This window comes from Choristoneura fumiferana, chromosome 21 (assembly GCF_025370935.1).
Source record: "Choristoneura fumiferana chromosome 21, NRCan_CFum_1, whole genome shotgun sequence".
Classification (NCBI taxonomy): domain Eukaryota; kingdom Metazoa; phylum Arthropoda; class Insecta; order Lepidoptera; family Tortricidae; genus Choristoneura; species Choristoneura fumiferana.
In genome coordinates, this window is record NC_133492.1 from 16,724,171 (window position 1) to 16,744,893 (window position 20,723).

At 36.2% G+C, this 20,723-nt stretch overlaps 1 protein-coding gene across 1 annotated transcript; it reads right to left on the reverse strand.

Moving 5' to 3' along the window:
- Positions 1-8,060: 8,060 nt before the first annotated feature.
- Positions 8,061-11,298, reverse strand: LOC141439661 (uncharacterized). The gene is made up of 4 exons (XM_074103997.1): positions 10,971-11,298; positions 10,054-10,268; positions 9,152-9,262; positions 8,061-8,691 (listed from the first exon to the last, which is right to left on the reverse strand). Exons 1-4 carry the CDS (start codon positions 11,112-11,114, stop codon positions 8,481-8,483), a joined length of 681 nt encoding a protein of 226 aa, XP_073960098.1. The 5' UTR covers positions 11,115-11,298; the 3' UTR covers positions 8,061-8,480.
- Between the last annotated feature and the right edge of the window lie 9,425 nt (positions 11,299-20,723).

Here is a 20,723-nt window from a genome sequence, read left to right on the forward strand (position 1 = left end):
CTACGCCGTTACCAATAAGAGTCGTCTCACATATTTTTTGATCAAATGTTTGCTTAGATGCTTATGAACTTGACTGTACACCAATGCACCTAAGCCCCAAACGAAAACAACTTTGTACAATGGGGTCTAGACAACGGATAGACATACATATATAGATAAATATAAACTATATTGTATTTTTATGTTAATTTGTATTGGCTTTGGTTATTTTAAATTGTTTAATAAATTGTATTAATACAATTTATATACTTACGTAATTGAACCTAATTTTTTTTTTAATTTTATGAATAAATACATCACAATATCCAAGACTCAAGTACAAATCGTCCCATGCGACGAAAAAGGTTGTATGATAATAAATGACTAAAATTGATTTTATTGTTTTGTTTTATTAAGCTATTCTCCAGCTTCATTTCTGTATATCAATTATTTCTCAAATCCAAGTACTTTTTGAGATTTCAACCCTAAAAAAGTTCCATGTGATATGAGCTCGACGTAGAAAGTTATACATCTCGATAAACTTTACACGCCGGTCGCCTCGCCCCGCGGAGGGGCGCGTGCGGGTTCTATCGTCAGTCGTCACCGGTCTTCGCGGGAGATGACACGCTTTATTACTTTATGTTATTTGGCACGTTTTCTTGGTGGTGGGTTTCTTTATAAATTTTATGTTAATTTTGTGGGGCTTGAATTTAACTCTAATAAAACGAATCGTCGCTCGAGACGACTTATAAACTTGGCACTAGACCAACGAATCAACGAAGTACAAGTGAAATTAATGATTTTAATTACAAATGGTCCAACAGAGGATAGTCATCATGGTTCAGAAAGACGTAATTAGCTATTTCTTCTATTTAAAAAATAATAGTGAGTGTGTTTTTATGTTTTTACGGTTTAAGTGCTTCTGCCGTTAGATTCCGGAGTAAAAGGTAGCATATTACCTCTTAGAACTTTATTTATAGTAAATCAATATAAACCGGAAAAAAAATATTCGTAACGTATTATGATCTTAGCAATAAAAGTTTTATATAGATTTCACGATCAGAAAAAGTTTTAATAAGCACGATGTATATAGTTATGTACCATTAATCGATGGAAACTAGATAGAATTTCAGAGTTGTAAGAGCACTTGTAACCATTTACGCCGGAACAGACACGCGTTGTCGAGTTCACTTGTGCATATGTCACCTTCTTCTACGGAACTCATTTAAGTTAACACCGTTTACGTCTCAAATTTTATTTTCTATTTATTTTTATGGAATAAAATATCATACATACATACATATACGTGACGCTTTATTCCCTGTATGGTAGGCAGAGACAATAGAGCGCCATACGCTTCTATTCTGACATAGTTCTCTCGCTTCATCCACATTCATCACTCCTCATACATGCTCGACGCTTTCGGGTACTTCTAACCTATATAGCCTCTCTTCAATATGCCGCCGATCTGGTCGGTGTACGTTTTACGAGGATAATATAATAAACTAATGCCCCAGTCATATCTTCTGCAAATGTAGAAACATCACACAGTACGGAATCATGTTTGTATGTATGTAAACTCTTTATTGCACATAAAAATAAAAATACAAATACACAGAGAGGAGAAAAAAGGCGAGCTATTGATCTAGAGCGTGATGCGATGTAAAATCTAGGTAAAGAAAGTAGTGTCGCCGTTCAACCCGTCACTTTCTGTAGGCACATCGCCAATATTGGAACCATCGCCTACAAAGGAACTGACGCCTATAAATGAAATTTCTGATACCGAAACGGTTACTCTAACTCTAATTATGTCGCAAGTATCGTCTCGAACGCAGGCTCGATGACTTCCAGCCACCTGAACAAGCCGGGTTCCAAAAAGGCTTATAGTACCGTAGACCGCATACATACGCTGCGGCAAGTCATACAGAATACCGAAGAGTATAACTTGCCACTATGTCTAGCGTTTGTGGATTACGAGAAAGCCTTTAATTCGGTCGAAACGTGAGCGGTGCTTGAGTTTCTCCAGCGATACCGTTGACTATTGGTATATCGAAGTGTTAAAGTGTTTGTATAACAACGCCACTATGTCGGTCCGAGTACACGAACAGAATTCGAATGCGATTCCTTTGAAAACAGGCGTAAGATACGTAGATGTCATATCTCTGAAACTGTTTACTGCCGCTTTCGAAGACGCCTTCAAGCTTCTGGAATGGAAAGGACTAGGCATCTCATCGGCGAATACATCACTCACCTTCGGTTTGCCGACGATATCGTGGTTATGGCAAAGTCGATGGAAGAACTCAGTACGCTACTCGAAAACCTCAATCGAGTGTCAAGAACAGGTGTCTACTCCTATTTTGGTTGAGAATTCGGTTCTTGAAGTTGTTGACGCATATGTTACATAGGAAAAACCGTCAAATTAGGTAAGTTCAACTTCGAGAAGATTGACCAATCGTCGAATCCAACACAGATGGGCAACTCAGCAATGTCTTTTCGTTCAAAATTCCTCAGTGCCTTAAGACGAAAGTCTTTTAAACCAATGTGTGTTGCCAGTGATGACAATACATATGGATCGGAGACGTGGTGCTTCACTATAGCCCTTATAAATAGGCTCAGAGTTGCTCAGCGAGCTATGGAGAGAGCTATGCTCGGGATTTCTCTACGAGATCGAATTAGAAATGAGGAGATATGTAGAAGAACAAGGGTCACCATTATCGACATGGCCAAACAAATTAGCTCGTTGAAGTCGTGGCAATAGGCAGGCCATATAGGATGGAGAACGTATGGCTGTTGGGCCGAAAAGTTCCAACGAGATGGAAGGATGACCTAGTTAAAGCGCGGGTTCGCGGTGGATGCAACTAGAGGGCTATGGGGAGGCTATGTCCAAGAGTGGACATCCTGCGGATGTGATGATCACGATGATGATGAAATACATTACTTTTAAAACTTTTTATATAATTTTCATGTGCGATCATAACAAACAAGCACAAGGAACAAGTGTCATATTGTGAGTACCTAATGGGCAATGTCGTTTGTAATAAGCATTAATTATTATTTATTTCGTCATTGCGAATAATCACGTACAGTCGAGTTCATAAACATGTGAGCAAAATTTGATAAAAAATATCTGAACATGACTCTATTGCTAACGGCGTAGAAGATAGATAGATAGATAGTCACATGTTGTTGAAAAAATTATCAAAATATCCGAGGAATAAAGTTTCATATGCCTATAGACCTCGGTTCACAAAGTCAAACTCCGACAAAGATAGTTCTATATTCTCTTAACACCGAATTTTTGGCTGTGCGTTCCCACGAAAACAGTTACATATTACTTTAAGACCCAGAATTCTTGAAAGCCTTAACATTTAAAAAAGATTGCTACTAAAAAGTAATCCTGACAACTCTAGTAAAAACTATACTTAATTGCATTGACGAATTCCTATTACTTACAAAGCTATAATCAAATTAAACTAAGCGAAAATTCAAATGCCCCTAGTGAAAAGTAACAATTTTGCAGAAGTGACTTTATTCGTCGGATGGGACGAAACATTCGTAGTCATCAAACAAAACTTCGCCGTCACCGGATCGAACCCGCAACAGCTAGTCATGAGCACTAACAACTTGGGTATCCGGTCGTCATATCTTTGGGGATTGTGCAAAACCGCGTAACTATTTAGTATTGGATAGTTCCGCATATCTGTCAAATTTAGACAAAAAAAAAACCGACTAAACAAATGTAACACAAATCAGATAGTTTAAGTAAGGTTTAACATAAAGAACAGGGCCGGTACTGGAGTTGCTGCGCATTAGTCACGTAGGGCACGACTCATTTAGGAGCGGAGTTAATTGGTTTTAGTTACTCAAAGAACTTGCTAACTAAAATAATTACTAAGTAACGGCGGCGAAAAGAGAACATTTTATTAGACAACGCCGAGTTAGAGAAGCGTGAGAAGTTGATGTCTTCGGTCGGACATAACATCTCCAGTGTATTTAATGAGGCGTTACTATGCGGGGGTCCATTTACGAACTATAACGGTTACTTTGCTCACCCGCGACCTTACTGTACCTACGTCTATGCAACAAATGTGTATTCATCCAGCTCCTCCACCTCTACGCTGTAAGAACACACACAAATCCAACTACCACCTTCACCACATTATATTAACGCAGTTCTAACTCACCCAGAGTTCATCTTCAGAGCAACACAACCGTTTACCATGCTGCCAAATGTTAGAGATGTTAGCGTCTAAAATCTGGTATCCGGTTCAAAAGGAATCGGTTCGAATCGGGTCGGAATCGGTAAGGAGGTAGTTTTTGTATGATTCTATCTTTGTTGGTTCTCCAATAAAGTAAAATAAAACAGAGCGTAACACCTGGTAATTGTTCACTTACACTATCTCATATAATTGTTTCGTTTTTTTTTATCAACTTTTTTACGACAATATGAGCAGTGGTTAAATTTATCCCTGATAGACAAATCCATACTTAAAAAGAACTAACACTTAACTTACTTGTCCAATATATCCTCAATCTTGCCGTAGAGTTCTCGTCTGCTTCTTCTCTGGGCCATGGGTTTCCTCCCCTTCTTTTTATGGTAGAAGGCCAGGGTTTCTGTAGCGTTAGGCAGCTCGTACGCAATGCCCCAGTTCAAGCCAAAAGTGAAGGTGCCTGGAGTTGAAGATGGAGCTGGTTGACCAATGAGACCCACTGTCATGCAACCGGCAGCCTAAAAACAATTAACATTTGGTATTCAAGGATATTTCTCCACTAATTGGAAAATCATTATCCTTGGCATTTTTTGAAAAAATGTGAAGGTAAACGTCAAAGGAATGTTTCTGTGTTTAAAAACAACCATATTTTTAAACTTGTCTAATTTTATACCGCCGAGCCGGCCGTGGTGGCCGAGTGGTTTGACCTATGGCTAAGAGATAATTTCGCTCGCTTAAAGAGTCCGACTCGCACCCCCTATGGGGTATAAGGGTAAGGGGGTAAGGGTCATTACCATTACTAGTAACACATAGCTACTTACGGAAAACTGGAACCTTCAGGAAATGTGACATATCGCCGTTTTCTAGACAGAATTTTAAACTCGAACCAACGTTCTCAGTCCACACCAATGTTAACAACCCGCACAATACATCGAACCTCGATTTAAAAACATTGTCTTTATTTTTTAATTTTTGATTTTTTCATCTAACTCGACCCATTCCCAGCCAATATTAAACCAGAGGTCTGAGAATTATTTTTTAAAAGCACTAGCACACAGAATGAATGGCAAGCAAGTGGTTTCCAAACCGTACCAAGCGAGATAACGGTAGTTTGTTATCACAAATGGCAAGTTGCTAACAAAATGTTCGGGAATTCCACATTAGTGATGTGCCGTTGAACACGTTTTGGACCGAGTTTTAAGATTGAGGGCAGTTTGTCTTGGCCAGCTTTGCGTGTTGCATGTTAAATGAAATATTGCACAAGTATTTTTTATGAGTAGGTACTATTACAGCGAATAAAATGGTCATAAATCATAAATAATTTATTTGCATAAAAACATGGTACATATTTTTGTGTATGAAAGAAAGAGAGTTTCACATGTTTAGCCACTATGTGCAAACAAATTTTAATTTACAATTAAGTGTATGTTTTAATCTAGAATCATACAATACAAAATACTAACATTACAAACATAATACAGTCTAGCGTGCCAGGTGGTCAGTTTTACCACCTGCCAGCGGTATACAGCCTAGTTCCTACACAGTACTTATATTTTAAACTATTTATTTTTTATTGTTTGTTTTCGTTATGACTGCTTCAAAATTGATCACCTACGAGAATGCACACATGATCCGGTTTTGTAGATTCTATACTAAGCTCAGTAGAAGTAGGTAACTAAGTAAATCTGAATTTAATAAAGCATAATAAACGAGTAGCGGATAAAGCAACTAATATTTCCTTAGCAAGCTCTGCTTGAATTTTGGGTATTGTATCATTGCTACTGTCTGCTTCAGGTAAGAAATATTTTGTACTCTAAAGTTGTTTTGTTGTGTATTTTTTATTTTTGTAATGTCTCTGTACTGCTTTTGGTGATCGATAAAGAATATTTGTGTTGTATTGTATTGTTGTTGAAATCTTAACGCTCTATCATCATCTTCACAACAATGCTTTGAGCGAAAAGCACGGGTTGAAAGATTATGTCAGGTGGATGCAAGTGGCGAGTTGTCGTTCATTGTGGAGTTCTAAGGGGGAGGCCTTCCGGCTGATGATGATGATAAAAGATTATTTAGCATCTGTAGCTGAAGAGTGTTCCATTGTAAAATTTATTAGACCAAGACTCAGAATCTGTTGACGTTAGCGGTTGATGGCATCAGGTTCAAGGAAAAATAAGTAAATGTAATGTGAGGGTACCGAAATGAAATGTAAAGGCATGTTAGAACTCTCTGTAATCCGAATAATCAAGACACATAATTCAGCAATCTTTATTACATGTGTGTAATTAAATATAGTAGGTAATACATGATTACGATGATGATGACCCCATTGTTTTCTACGACAAATCCGTAGACTTTGACCCTCAAAAGTTTCTTGTATCGGTTTTGAATATTTCGACAGAGGCCAAGTTTGATCTCGAACATTAAAATTAAAAATAATCTAGACGTCTGTAGTAATATTCAATCTTCTTTTTGTTGTGTTCTTACACTGAGTTACCTAACATTTTACTTAAACAACAAAGGACAAATATAACTTTAATATTAATATAAAAATAAACATAAATATATATTATAAATGTTTTTATTATTATTTATAAGCCTGTATAGGTGTCCCACTGTTGGGAAATGGTTTCCCCCATGTCCTCCACTCGACCAGAGAACTAACTTACAATACTAAAAATCTGAAAATAATTGTGATTTTCATGTACCTCGGTTTTCTGCACTGCTTTATATTATTGTGAGGCAGGTACAAGAAAAAGTCATTGTATTGTTTAGTAAAATAAAAAAATAAAAAACCCCAACCCCAAAAATACCGGGTCTGTGGCAGGGTTCACATGACGTTAGCGGCATTACCCCTTTGAACCGCAAATGCGATCCGCTGCGATAATGCGTCAGTTCTTGGGTCGCCTGAGGCGTCGGTCGACCGGGGCGACAGCGCCCTTATGAAAGATTTCATGTCCAGGGTCCTAAATCTCAACAGCAAGGGTCACAAACTCATAATTATTAAGGAAGAGTACTTGCGGCGCTTGAGGTTTTGGGCCTGATCAGCCGCAGCCCCGGCTTGTGAGCAGATTGCTGGGATGTAGGACAGAGCGAATGTATGTAAAAACGGTAATTTTCTTATATCAAAACAAACACCTTATAATAACTCTTCCTTTAGAACCTACAGTTAAGGTACTCCAACTTTTTGAACTATTTTACAAAACCTTCTAAATTTGTTTTAAATACAATAAAATAAAGTTAAATGCAAATAAATTTGTTGCTTGTTCTTTCACTCTTATTCTAACATTATGACTTGCTAAGTCGTTTTTCGTGACTTACGCAATCAAAAGTTTGTGATAGGTCAACAATGTTGTTTAAACATCCTATTGTATTATTTCATTCTCATACTCATCCTTTATTTACAAATTGTTATCGAAAATACAAACTGAGACATGGATGCACAGAAAAACCAGAAAAATAGACCAGCACTGGGAATCGAACCCAGGTCCTCAGCACTCCGTGCTGCGTGCTATAACCCCTACACCACTGCTGGACAGGCTAGACACGAATTTTTCCTATGCATACCTCAGGTTGCTTATTTTTACTATGCTGCTTAAGCAGCAGCACTAGCGACATCTATGCTTCGACGACAGACGTCAAACTCTTTCGGAACTAACCGCTCACCCAGACAAGAGATGAGTGAGATGAGAGATGTCTCAGTTTGTATTTTCGATACGGTTTCACGGGATACCCGTAAAAATAACAAATTTGGATTAAGATTGGTTTTTTGGAATCTTTTTGTATTTTTTATTTCAATTCCAAACTTTTACTTTTACGGTCATCCCGTAAAACCTAAATTAAAAATACAACCTGAAATATAGATGCACAGAAAAACCAGAAAAATAAGATCATCACTGGGAATCGAACACAGGTCCTCGGTATTCCGTACCGCGTGCTATACCGCTACACCACTGATGGTCACTGACCAGTTTGTATTTTCAACAAATTTGGAGTTGAAATAAAAAAATACAAAAAGACTCCAAAAAAGCAATCATAATTACAAATTGTTGTCTAACACAACTATTAAACGATATTCGTAACTATTGGCATCATCGGGATTTCTAGGTATCAAATATAAGAGTTCCTTTTTCTGCAAAGTGTTAAAATCGAGATCATTTAAAATCTATATAGCCATCGCGTTCAAGGTAACACATAATTCCTCTAATCTTCCTTTCCTTTAGCTTTTCTCACGTAACGCTAAGAAAATAGCAACCCGACGATAACATTTCTTTAAACAGATGCTAACTATTAAATCTACCCAAATCTACTGCTAAATAAAGCCCATGGATTCTTCGCCGTATCTATTTTTGGGGCAGGTGCATTATAATAGCCTTGAGCTAAGTCTACTAATGAGATAGGGCATTTGTAAGCATCGCAGTTTTCCAAAAGGGCGCCTAAACGGTGAGCTGCATCGTATACTGCATGCTCCAGCGGTTCTTCGGGTAGAACTTTCGCCATTGGTAATCTGGAAGACAGTATCCGATGAAATTTAACTTACAGGGTAACACATTTAGAAAGAACGCAAAAAAATCGTGACTTTAAAAAAAAGAAAACGGAAACAAAGGCATGTCGATACTAAATGTTCCCAACTCAGTTGATGAATGATTTAGATGGGTTTTTATAGCTAAGACATAGATTAGATATAGAAAATCTGTTCTGAAGAACTTTCAACAATTTTAGTGGCAAGAAAAACTGCATTCATTAACTTTCCAGATTTGGTTACCGACAGGCAGACACGGGACTAGAACGTAAGTAATGTACAATAAATAGCAAAGAAAAATAGTTGCATATTCGATCAAAACACCTAGAATTATAACGTACAAGTGTAGTAAGTGCTTTTTATAATAAAAACAATAATATTTATTCAGACTTTTCAATCCAATTCAATCAAATTTTTATGAAAAACTTATTTTTATTAGACTTACGTAAATAAAGTCCGGAACATTTCTTCGATCATGTTATCGCCGTGTGGCACCATGCGTTGCGTGGTCTCACACAGCGTCTTAAGAATGCACTGTCTTCCATTGTAACCCATACTGAAACATAAATTGTAAAAAAGTTAAAGAATAAGCAGGTACACACTCACACAAACATCACGCCTGTATTCCCAAATGGGGTAGGCAGAGCACACGAAACGTTACCGCCTCGGAGCCACTTTTAGCAATTTTAGGTTTTAAGTTTGACAAAAACGGAACAATAGTGACTGAAATAAGTAGGTATTAAATCTGTCATAACCTATTGTAGAGTTGACTGAACATATTAAATGATATTGTAACGGATACCTCACGTCTTAAACCGAGTGAACATGTAAAAACTATTGTGATTGCAAGTGTGTCAGACCATAAGGCCTCAGATTTCTCCATTACTTATCCATGATAGCTTCAAGTTTGTCGTCTGCTCCTTCTCTGAGCCATGGGTTTTCTGCCCTTCTTGTTGTGGTAGTAGGCCAGTGTATCTGTAGCATTAGGCATATCGTATGCTATGCCCCAGTTCAAAGCCAACAAGCTACCAAATGTCAGAGATGTTAGAGTCTAAAATCTGGTATCCGGTTCAAAAGGAATCGGTCCGAATCGGGTCGGAATCGGTAAGGAGGTAGTTTTTTTTTCAGATACCTGTAGCATAATATGTTTTTGTATGACCTTTGTTGGTTCTCCAATAAAGTAAAATAAAATAGAGCGTAACACCTGATAATTGTTCACTTACACCATCTCATAATTTCGTTTTAATTTTTTTTTTACCAACTTTTTTTACGACAATATGAGCAATGGTTAAATTTATCCCTGATGGACAAATACATACTTAAAAAAAAACTAACTACTTAACTTACTTGTCCAATATATCCTCAATCTTGCCGTAGAGTTCTCGTCTGCTTCTCCTCTGGGCCATGGGTTTCCTCCCCTTCTTTTTATGGTAGAAGGCCAGGGTTTCTGTAGCGTTAGGCAGCTCGTACGCAATGCCCCAGTTCAAGCCAAAAGTGAAGGTTCCTGGAGATGATGATGGAGCTGGTTGACCGATAAGTCCCACTGTCATGCAGGCAGCGCACTAGAAGACGATTGGTTAGTTGGTTAGTTCTAATACTAGTCTGTTTCCGCGACTTTGCACGCGTAAACTATTAACTCAAGCGGTCAAAACCGGTCGAATTGAAATCCCGGGATGGAGGATGCTCTAAAATTAAAACAAATTTCGTGTCTGTAATCCTAGTGGTTGAAATTTAGTAATTTTATCCCGGTCCTATGAGAATATCGGGATAAAAAGTAGCCAACGTGTTATACAAATCGGCCGGATACCATTGTACATTATAGATGGTTTTTTTTATTGTATAGCGATATAAAGTTAAACTAGGCATGCATGTAAAAAAAATGACAGTAAATTGTAGTATACTAAATACTCCAAAGTAACTTTTCGCTGTTGTTTTTTTTATTTGCCAGCAAATGGTCTATTTTGCCTGATTTCACACGCAAAAACACATAATTGTAAAATCTAACACATTAATTTGCATAGCAAGGATGTAACAAAATATTTCCGTGACCAAAATTGTTGACACGTTCTAGTTCGTGACTTCTAGTGCCAACGCCGTTCCTTTCGTTCGTCTTTACGAAATCCGTATTTTATACATAAAACCCGAAGAACCACTTTCCGGGCAGAACATATCATTTTCAATTTTCCCTTCCACGTTCACAACACAAATAATATTAGTGCGCAAACAGAATTCTAACAACTTTATAGCAGTAAAATGCTACTCACGGAAAAACTGGAACCTTCGGGAAACGTGACATATCTTCGCTTCCTAGACAGAACCCTCGATCCGGAAGAATTGCTGACGTCTTCGGACCATCCCAATTCCATTAATCCGAATATTAGAACCAAGCCTTTCGAATTTAGAATCATGTTCCTTTCAAATATTTTACTACACTTTTTAATCCTGTGATCGTTTTCAGGTAGTGTGAAAGATTATTCTTTTGTTTTTGTTGGTAGGTACGCATGTGGATTGTATGAAAAGTTGTCCCAAACTGTGCCAAGTAAAACAACGGATGGTTATTTTCACAATGTCAAGGTGTTAACAGTTTGAGAAATCTACTAACGGTGAGTTTTGGAGTAGGTCTGGTTTGCTGTCAGTTAGAGCCTTCTAGACTATGCCCTCGATTCAATTGTACCTAATTTGTTAAAGGAGGAATAATTAAGAAAAGTGGTTCATTCCATTAGCAAGCATTAACATTAAATTAAATTTTAAATTTAAATTTTATTAAGTAAAAATTATGAAGTCAAATTTAATTACGTGTAATTTTTTTATTACTGCCACTGACGAACCTCTTCAAATTACAATGTGCTTAGATTATAGGCGTCCAAGGGTAGCACTGCCTATTTTCATCAAGTGATACAATAATATATTTTTTTAATAATTAAACTTCTTATTCAGACAAATACTTCGTTTTATTAGCATTAGAAACGATTAACAATCTTAACGAGTATTTTTATTGAAAAACGATTTAAAAAAAAAAGTTACTATTACTTAGGATACCAAAATAATGTAAAATTAAATGATCATAATTGCTACGTAATTTCTTGCTGTGACTTTTTTTAAGTGTTTTTCAATAAAAAGACACATCGAAATCGCTTTCCTTCTAATGCTAAAAAAAATGATGCATAGTCCACGTATTAGATTAGATACCTAATCACTGTATGGGTCACTAAGTTACTCGAATTATTATTATTATTATACCCCAAATGTCGAATTCCTGTTTCATTTTACTCTTCCATCTAGTCTTCTTCATAATTCAAATTTAATCCTTCATCATGATTAAAATTGAAGCTTCATTAAATCGCTACAAGAGATTTTGGAACAAATTTAGAATTTAAAAGGCACTTTATAAATATCAAAGGATTGCACTGATCGAGGGGTGCCCCAAATAATTAGCAAACTTCATCACCGGAGTGGAAAATCCCTGAGAGCCTTTTAAAAAATAATGGACCGACAGAAGGCTGGAAACGTGAAGATTTATGATAGTAAGAGACATTATATCATAAACATTGACTGTGGAATAGGATAAGAGATGATAGTTCGCGAATCCCTCTAATATTATAATGTGTAAGTTTATCTGTTTGTTTGTTAACTTATCACGTCTAAGCCAGATCTCACCGTAAAGATTTAAAACTCGAAACTAAACTCGATTACAGACGTGAGTTAACCGATATATTATCATTTAATACGTCTAAGCCGCTAACCGATTTAAATTAAATTGGGTATACATATAGTTTGAGTCCCGGGGAAGGACATAGGATAGTTTTTATCCCGGAAAATTGCAAAGTTCTCGCGGGATAGCGATAAACGAATTCTACGCGGAGGGAGTCGCGGGCTAACAGCCAGTGATAGATATAAATGGACATTCATCACTATTTAGTTCAAACGACATTGTTTTTGTTTAGTATTATCTTTTCATTCGTTAGAGCTAAACTTAGTCAAAATACAAATCAAAACCTTTTTTCTGCAAGTAAGCCGCAAAGGGCTCTTTTTACATGTAGCTTGTTTTATACTACCAATGCTTTCGGAAGCACCATCATGCGAAAAAGATAACGCCGCATCAATTTCGATCAATGACGAATATGACGGTCATCAATTCTGGCTAAATTTAAAGAAACAAGAGTTCCTTTTCCACACGCTTTTATCTACGCAAATTTTAAACTGAACCAAACGGAACAATTTTGAACTTAAAAAGCATCGACATCTTTGTATCATATATAGTTTGTACATATTATAGATATCAATGCCAAAAAGTGATGTACTAAGATATATCTCGGTGGACAAACATGTTCACAAATTATCTTTATAAAGACAATTTATTCAAATTTGTAAATAGAGTAAAATTATTAATTCCAGCGTCATTATAGTCATTGTTTGATGAATAGTAACACATTTACTTACTTAATATCACATTAATTATTAACAGCTGTCATTGAATTGTGATTTGTGATGTAAATTAATATTTCTATGTCGCGTTTATAGTATATACTAGTTCCGCCCCGCGTTTTTACACCCTCATCTATTTAAAAGAATAGGGTTGGTGTTCACTTTAGTATTTAGATAACCTATCATAATTCAGTTTTCCAGGATGGTCCATATTATATTTACTATCGGTAGTAGACTTATAATGTAGCTGTTTCCCTGTAGAAAGATATTTTTTTTCACTTTCCATTTTATTATAAATATAAATTGAAAGTTTATTTCGGCAAACCAGACATTTCGTGAGATTAATATGTTTTGTGTGTACGTACTTACGTACGTGTGTACGTATGTGACGTTGTACGGCGATATTTGTCAATTGACAACTGTAAATACGGCCTCTTTTTTTTAATCAAGCAGACCAAGGCACAAACCGTGCCACAAACGCACGAAACGTGTGGTTTTTTACAAAAAAACGGCAAGCTAAAAAAATATCTATCTACAGGAGTGAGCTAGATTATAAGTCTATTATCGATGAAAAATATAATATGAACCATCTCAGAAAACTAAAGGTGCCCAATTAAGAACTTTTAAATGAAATTAACAACAACCTGAAACATCCATTGCATTTAACACTCATACTACTTTCACACGCAGCACCACAAAAAACGCAGGACAAATGACTGTCATCGCTTGTTGAAAAACCAAATTGGCTTGCGATGACAGATCCCGGCCGTCCCATTAGATGCATTAGAACTGGACAGGGTGAATATGTGGGAACCATTACTCTCAATACTCGGACAAACAGCGATGCTGACCCCGCGTTGCCACCGGTGGCCCCTCAAATGGGAAAACATTGGGAGGCTCATGGCAAATGATATCAATTTTGAAATTATATTTGGAGTTTTGTGTGGGATACTATGAATGGTTCTGAAATAGTTTTCAATTAAATTTCTTGAATTGTTAAGTATCTTATTGATATATTTTGACGTTTGATTGTAGAAAAGTTTTTAAATCTGCAGCTGCATACAACAAACCGGACAAAAACTTTGGTGTTTAAGAGAATCGATATTGTGTGGTATTTTGTGCGGCAATTTTACCGTTCAAAGGCTTCTGGTAAAAGATGAGCCATAAAGTTTGCTTCAATTCCTGGAGTAGTCGCTATGTGATAATCAAACTACCCAAAAATTTACACTTGTACCCATGTGTTACGTATAAAACTAAAATAAAATAAAATAAATTGAATACAAGCTTTTTTGGTGACTACATTTTTGCTGACAGTACTTCCCTAATTTTATCAATCCTTCATTTATACGAATTCAATCTGTTTGCCCACTGAAACTCGATCAAAATTCACATCCATGATTTGACCCAAACAAACCTTTTAAAAATATAAAAATTGAATTTTACAGCAAAAATTAGGCTGTGCTTCGCCCCATTTTGTTTAAAGCCTTCTTAGTGTCGCACTTTATTGGCATTTTTCGCAAAACGGCAAAGAGTTTGCCGTCCCGGCTAAGAGCTTTGCCACGGTATTAAAGTCGCGTTTTAAAACTCCTGTCAGTTTGCTTCGTCTTACGGCGTTGATCAACTTATGGTCGCTTAGGTAGCTTCTTTAGATGATAAACACGCTAAAGGAGTGAAAAATGTGGTATATCTTGTACGGACAGTGCACAACAACATTGTTATTTTTAACAGTATCTTACCCGCGGCTTCGTTCGAGTAAATCTGGCATTGGAAATTTCTGAATTGCCATAGAACAAGGAAATGCAGCCAAGCCAGCCTTATGGGTACCCTAGCGACTTGGGTGATATTTGTAAATATAGACTTTTAGGATTAGGGTTAGTTATAGTTCTATTTTTTTAGTTTCTTTTTTATATATTGCGTGTTATTTATTAAATAAAATCTTAATATTACACTTTTAATTTGTCCTTGGAATTCTGAAAAATTACTTCAATTTCGTCCCATGAAAAAACACACTTAAAACCCATTTATTTTTTTATGTGTAGAATTACCGGTCGAGGTTCTGAGGTTTCACATTATTTTTCGGATAACCGCGCAAATGTTGGGATAAAAATATTGTTTTTTTTTTTTACTTTTATAATGTAACCTCAACACGATAAATGACTATTGCAACTGCTAAGATTACGAGTAGACATGAATTTTGTGGCGGGTATTTTTATACAACGTGAATGAAAATCACAATGTAATCTTTGGTGAATTCCCTCGGGATTTTTTGAAACCCTGGAATTACATTTCAATTTCTAGGCCTAGTGATTTACGCGTGCGAAAGTGCTATGCTAGTTTGTAACATAATATATTACCTCGTTGTATAGTTTAGCTTGCATTACATATTTTCTTGTACTGTTCTGTCAACTAACCTATCTATCTTATATGTACCTTTAAACGAGCAATTCTTGTATATTTTGGGGATCTCGGAAATTTGGAATGCTAGGGTTTTCGGGGATGATGGGATTATCTCTGGAAAAACGATTGTTGCCGAGTTTTAAGCCGAGCAAAGGTCGGTCGCCCAGGTACTAACAATAAATAGTAAGCATCTGCATTTATCTACAAACTATATGTATGTTGTGTATGTATCTATGTATGTTGTTGCGTGTCTCTATGTATGTTGTGTATTACGTGTATGTGTTTCTGTAAACACGGGTTGGTAACAAATTTATGTATTTTATTTTAGAAAGTTTTTTTTATTATTAAAATTCATATTGTAAAGATAAGAAGTTAATAAAATGTGACGCTCTTCTCTTGAAATGTCGTCATAATGAAGGGCGTTTTCACTGTTTTTCTTATTTTACTTCATGAATAATTACGTTGATCACCATAATAAGATCTCTTTGCGTTGAGAATGTCGCATTTCTAAATTACTACGATTTTGATTTCCTACAGAAAGAATGGAGATATGTTAATTTTTTAACGCGAATAGTTCGTTTTTTTTATTACTTCATAAGGGTTTACATTAAATTAGTTTTTTTTTTACTTCAACTGAAGGTTTTTACATACTACATTTATTTTTAAATACAAGATTTTTTTTTTACTAAAAATGTGAATTGTTATACAAACTACCATATCCTTACCAAATCATAAGCTAATCCGATCAGTAGGCGAAATTTGACGTATACAAGATTTGACCTCAACAACCATAAGGTTTAACCCTTTGTATAATCCCTAGAACTGAAAAAACAAAAAAGTACTGAATTCTAGTGTCTGTTTTAACAAGCACAAATATTACTGATTAAAAAAAACTGAAAGCCTTAAATGCGGCACATGCAAATTTGTATATTAGGTACTAAAAATAAAAATCGTCTTTTGTTTCTTAAATATTATAAACATTTTTCTCGTGAACATTTCCATTTTCATGATTGCAAAAGATCCCGACTTCTTACATCAACTTAATGATTACCGGAACGTTTTTAATATGAAAAGTGGCTGAGATGCTTAGAACTTGGCTTCGGAGTATTCCCTCAACCGTAGTTTCAGCGGCTGAAAGATTTATGAAAACATATATCACCGGCTGGGCACTTAATCTGATAATCGAAATTTGTAACTTCGTCTGGTATTTTTACTTTATTCTTTTGCGGGAGACGACGGAAAGGTTTCTAGGAACTAGTTTCTGCCTCAACATTAATGCTGGTTGGATTATTTTCGGAAAGGTGCATTACATAACGTTTTAAACTTTCGTGTTTTTTCACTCATAGTCAAAATACCACCAACGCGACTTATCATGCTAACACGCACGAGTAATATTTACCTCGACGTTTCGGCAACATTACAGTGGCCGTGGTCAGGAGTAGAAGTGTGGGGTGTCAAGTCTGCCTAGCAGCGCGAGTCCTTCGAACTACCCGCACTTGATCACCAATAGTACCGGCACTCGTATCACGAAGTACCCGTACTTGGTCAATTTTATTGTCACCCCATCACACACGTTACAAATATTTACTCGTGTGTGTTAGCTTGATAAGACCCGTTGGTGGTATTTTGACTATAAGGTGCATTATATTAAGCGCATCTTACATCTGCATTTGAACCCTTTGTGCGCGAGTCCGAATCGCACTTGGCCGTTTTTAATGCATTTTTTTATCTCTAGGCAGTTTTGAACATTTCATTACAATTGAGTCAGAAATCTTTGTCTAAGGATAATGAGTATCTTATGACATTTTTGATGTGTACAAGCCTTCATAATTTTAGATTTCCCCCCAAATAAAGACATCTCAACCATCCATCATCCATCATCATCCATTGTCGCGTGAGATGGAGTTTTCTTAAGGTCGGGGTCACGCATTAAATGCAAATAAGCGTTGCGTGTTTCAGCATATGATCGATTCTAATGGATGGGGTGATCGCGCGTCAGGGCGATAACTCGCGGGCGGTGCAAAGGATGAGTTGAAGCGGTTGTGTCTTGGGCCAGATTCAATCCTTTTGCGCACAGCATTTTTAAACGCACCGTCGAAGCACAATAAAGCAGATTTTCCTTTTTTTTTAAACAGCCTTTTCTTATGGGCCTTAAGGATTAGAGATAAATTTGACATAGCTAATCATGTCTTTACGTGTTAAAAAATAAATTTACTTAGACTTATTGATAGAAAATTCATCAGACGGATTCATCAAACTTCATCAATCATCAGACGGCACGATAGCTTAGCTACGTCTGGACGATCTGTGACGTAGCTATCGTTTTACTAACTAATAAATTTTAAGAACTAATAATAAAAACAAATAAATATATAAAAACAAAAAATACTCTGCCGGTATGTTAACTCTTCACACTTTAACCACGGAAGCGAATTTCTTTAATAAATAACACGTAATATACACAATAATTAACAAAAATAAATAAAAATGGAACTAAAACTAACTTACTCTAATCCTAAAATAGAATTAACTTCATGATAGCATACTGGAAAGGACGTAGATCTTATTCCGGATAATTACTTAAATGCCGCGGGATAGCGATAAACAAGTGTATATAATTTAATATGCTGTCATAATAGTTCATGGACCTCCGCGAAATGACCTTAAAATCAAGCAATATTAAATAAGCAATCATAAATATAAAATATAGGTATATTTTAAATAAAAAGACGCTACAGCGCATGAATTAAACCAACCCGGCAGTAGCGACTTTCTACTCGATTTAATGGAATATATCGTTTCAATAACCCCAGTAATCTAGGGCTGCAGTAAAACATCCTTTCCACCTGAGTAGACTAGCACGACGAGTCGTTACTTAGTCTGACGATTTGTGTCTCTTTCATACCAGTCTGGCTAAAGAAGGACAGACTGAGTGTGAAGTGAATTGACAAGTGAAGTGTTATTTGATGTCAGTTCGGTTTACGAGTGTATTAAAATGCAGTTTTGACGTTTTATCAACAGGTATAGGTAGTCATACGATGACGCGTGCCGTGGTTCTTATTACAATGTCATTAATGGCTAATTTTGACAAAATCACGCGTCTTCGTGGATGGCACTGGGTATACGAGTACAGATCTAGTGATAAGTTTTTCCATCGTTTTTAGGGTTCCGGATCCAAAATGGCCAAACGAAACCCTCATGGTTTCGCCATATCTGTCTGTCTGTCTGTCCGTCAGTCCGCGGCTTTGCTCCGGGACTATTAATGCTAGAAATCTGTTATTTTGCACGGATATAATATGTAAACTATGCCGACAAAATGGTACAATAAAAAACTAAAAAAAAATTTTTTTTAGGGTACCTCCCATAGACGTAAAGTGGGGGTGATTTTTTTTCTCATCCAACCCTATAGTGTGGGGTATCGTTGGATAGGTCTTTTAAAACCATTAGGGGTTTGCTAAGATGATTTTTCGATTCATTGATTTTTTGTGAAATATTTAACTTTAAAGTGCAAATTTTCATTAAAAATAAGCGAAATTTGAAAACGGCTCAGTTTGCCTAAGAATTATTAGTAGTTTTACTCTTAAATAGCAGCCTATGGTATAAAGTATACTTAAACTTGGAAGATTCCGTATAAAATACGAAATCCTTAGAAAAATATTACTTAATTTTTTTGTAATGGCTACCCTATTTTGGGGGTGTCCGACACGCTCTTGGCCGGTTTTTTTTTCGGATATGTTCGTATTTGTCTTACTTTCTCAATTAGCATCATTAAGCTACGAGTATTTAAGAAAGCAAGATAAATACAAACTTTCCGCCAAAATGCGTTGGAAAAACATTATTCACTTTACTACATATGTACCATAAGCCAAATAAGTGGTCCATCAATTTTTAAACAACTTCCTATCAAATGAATATGTCGCTAAAGTCGAACTTTCAAATTGACAGACACGCCTTTTGGCATTATTGATTTATGACATGCAAACGATTATGAACTTTAGGGTGGTAGACCACATATTTGGCTGATGGTACCTAACGGAATTTAGCGGATGAAATTTATTAAATTAAAATACATAATATCAAAACACCTAATAAGATTGGGGAGAATCAAGATTCAACAGGTTGTCCGCACGTTGGCTGATATGAGGTTTTAGAAGTAAGTAGTTAAATAAAAAAAAAGCTTCAGAAGCTGCGAAAAATATTGTGTCAGTTTGATGCTGGGCTAAACTGCGTGCAGTTTTAAATTTATAATACTCATTATTATCAAGCAATTACAAATGTTACCAATTCATCCTAAGAAACTTTTTGCATTGGACATGCAAATGTCATGTATTTTTAACAAAGTTGAGAACGACAGCTATTTAAAAATATTTTTGTTCTATCATGTTGGCTGCCAATTTTTTTATGTGTTGCTATCTTATTTGGGTATGTTTAGGACATAGTTTAAACCGCTCCGAAAGTGCCCTTCACAGATTAAAAATCAAAAATCGTATAAAGGTCGTCTGGTAGCTCTGGCTACCAGAAGCAATTTGTAGGTTGTCAAAGTTGGTAGCTCTAGTTACCGAAAGCAAGTGAGTGGCTATGTGTTAATTCCAGATGCCCAGCTATCTACATACCAAAATTCATGACTCTACGCCCAGCGGTTATTAGTTCGAGTTTTTATCCCTATCCCGTGGGAACATCGAGATAAAAAGTAGCCCATGTGTTATTCCAGAGGTCCAGCTACCTACATACTAAATTTCATGACTCTAAGCCCAGCGGTTGTTATTTAAAGATTTTATCCCTATCCCGTGGGAATATCGAGATAAAAAGTATCCTTTTTTAATCCAGGTATAAACTAACTTCTTGCCCAATTTCATCCAAAACCGTTTAGCCATTTCAGCGTGAAGAAGTAACAAACATACTCACTCACTCACTAACAAACTTTCACATTTATAATATTAAGTAGGATTTATTAGGTGCCCTAAAAATGAGTGGTTAAAATCATGGGTTCATCGCGGGCATCCTGTAGAATAGGTATATAACAAAAAAAAAGTGGGTGGCCTCCTAAGACCAACCATATAATAATTATAATATTATTACGACAATGTACATGTACAATAGCCGTGGTGGCCTAGTGGTTTGACCTGTCGCCTCTCAAGTAGAGGGTCGTGGGTTCAAACCCCGGCTCGCGCCTCTGAGTTTTTCGAAATTCGTGT

Bases quoted from the DNA above. Each gene is read 5' to 3' on its own strand.
- LOC141439661 (XM_074103997.1), bottom strand. From the start codon at position 11,114: ATGATTCTAAATTCGAAAGGCTTGGTTCTAATATTCGGATTAATGGAA. The intron at 9,263-10,053 runs GTAAGTTAAGTA...TTTATGTTTCAG, and splicing joins ATTGAGGATATATTGGACAA to TATGGGTTACAATGGAAGAC. The intron at 8,692-9,151 runs GTAAGTCTAATA...ACTGTCTTCCAG, and splicing joins ATGTTCCGGACTTTATTTAC to ATTACCAATGGCGAAAGTTC.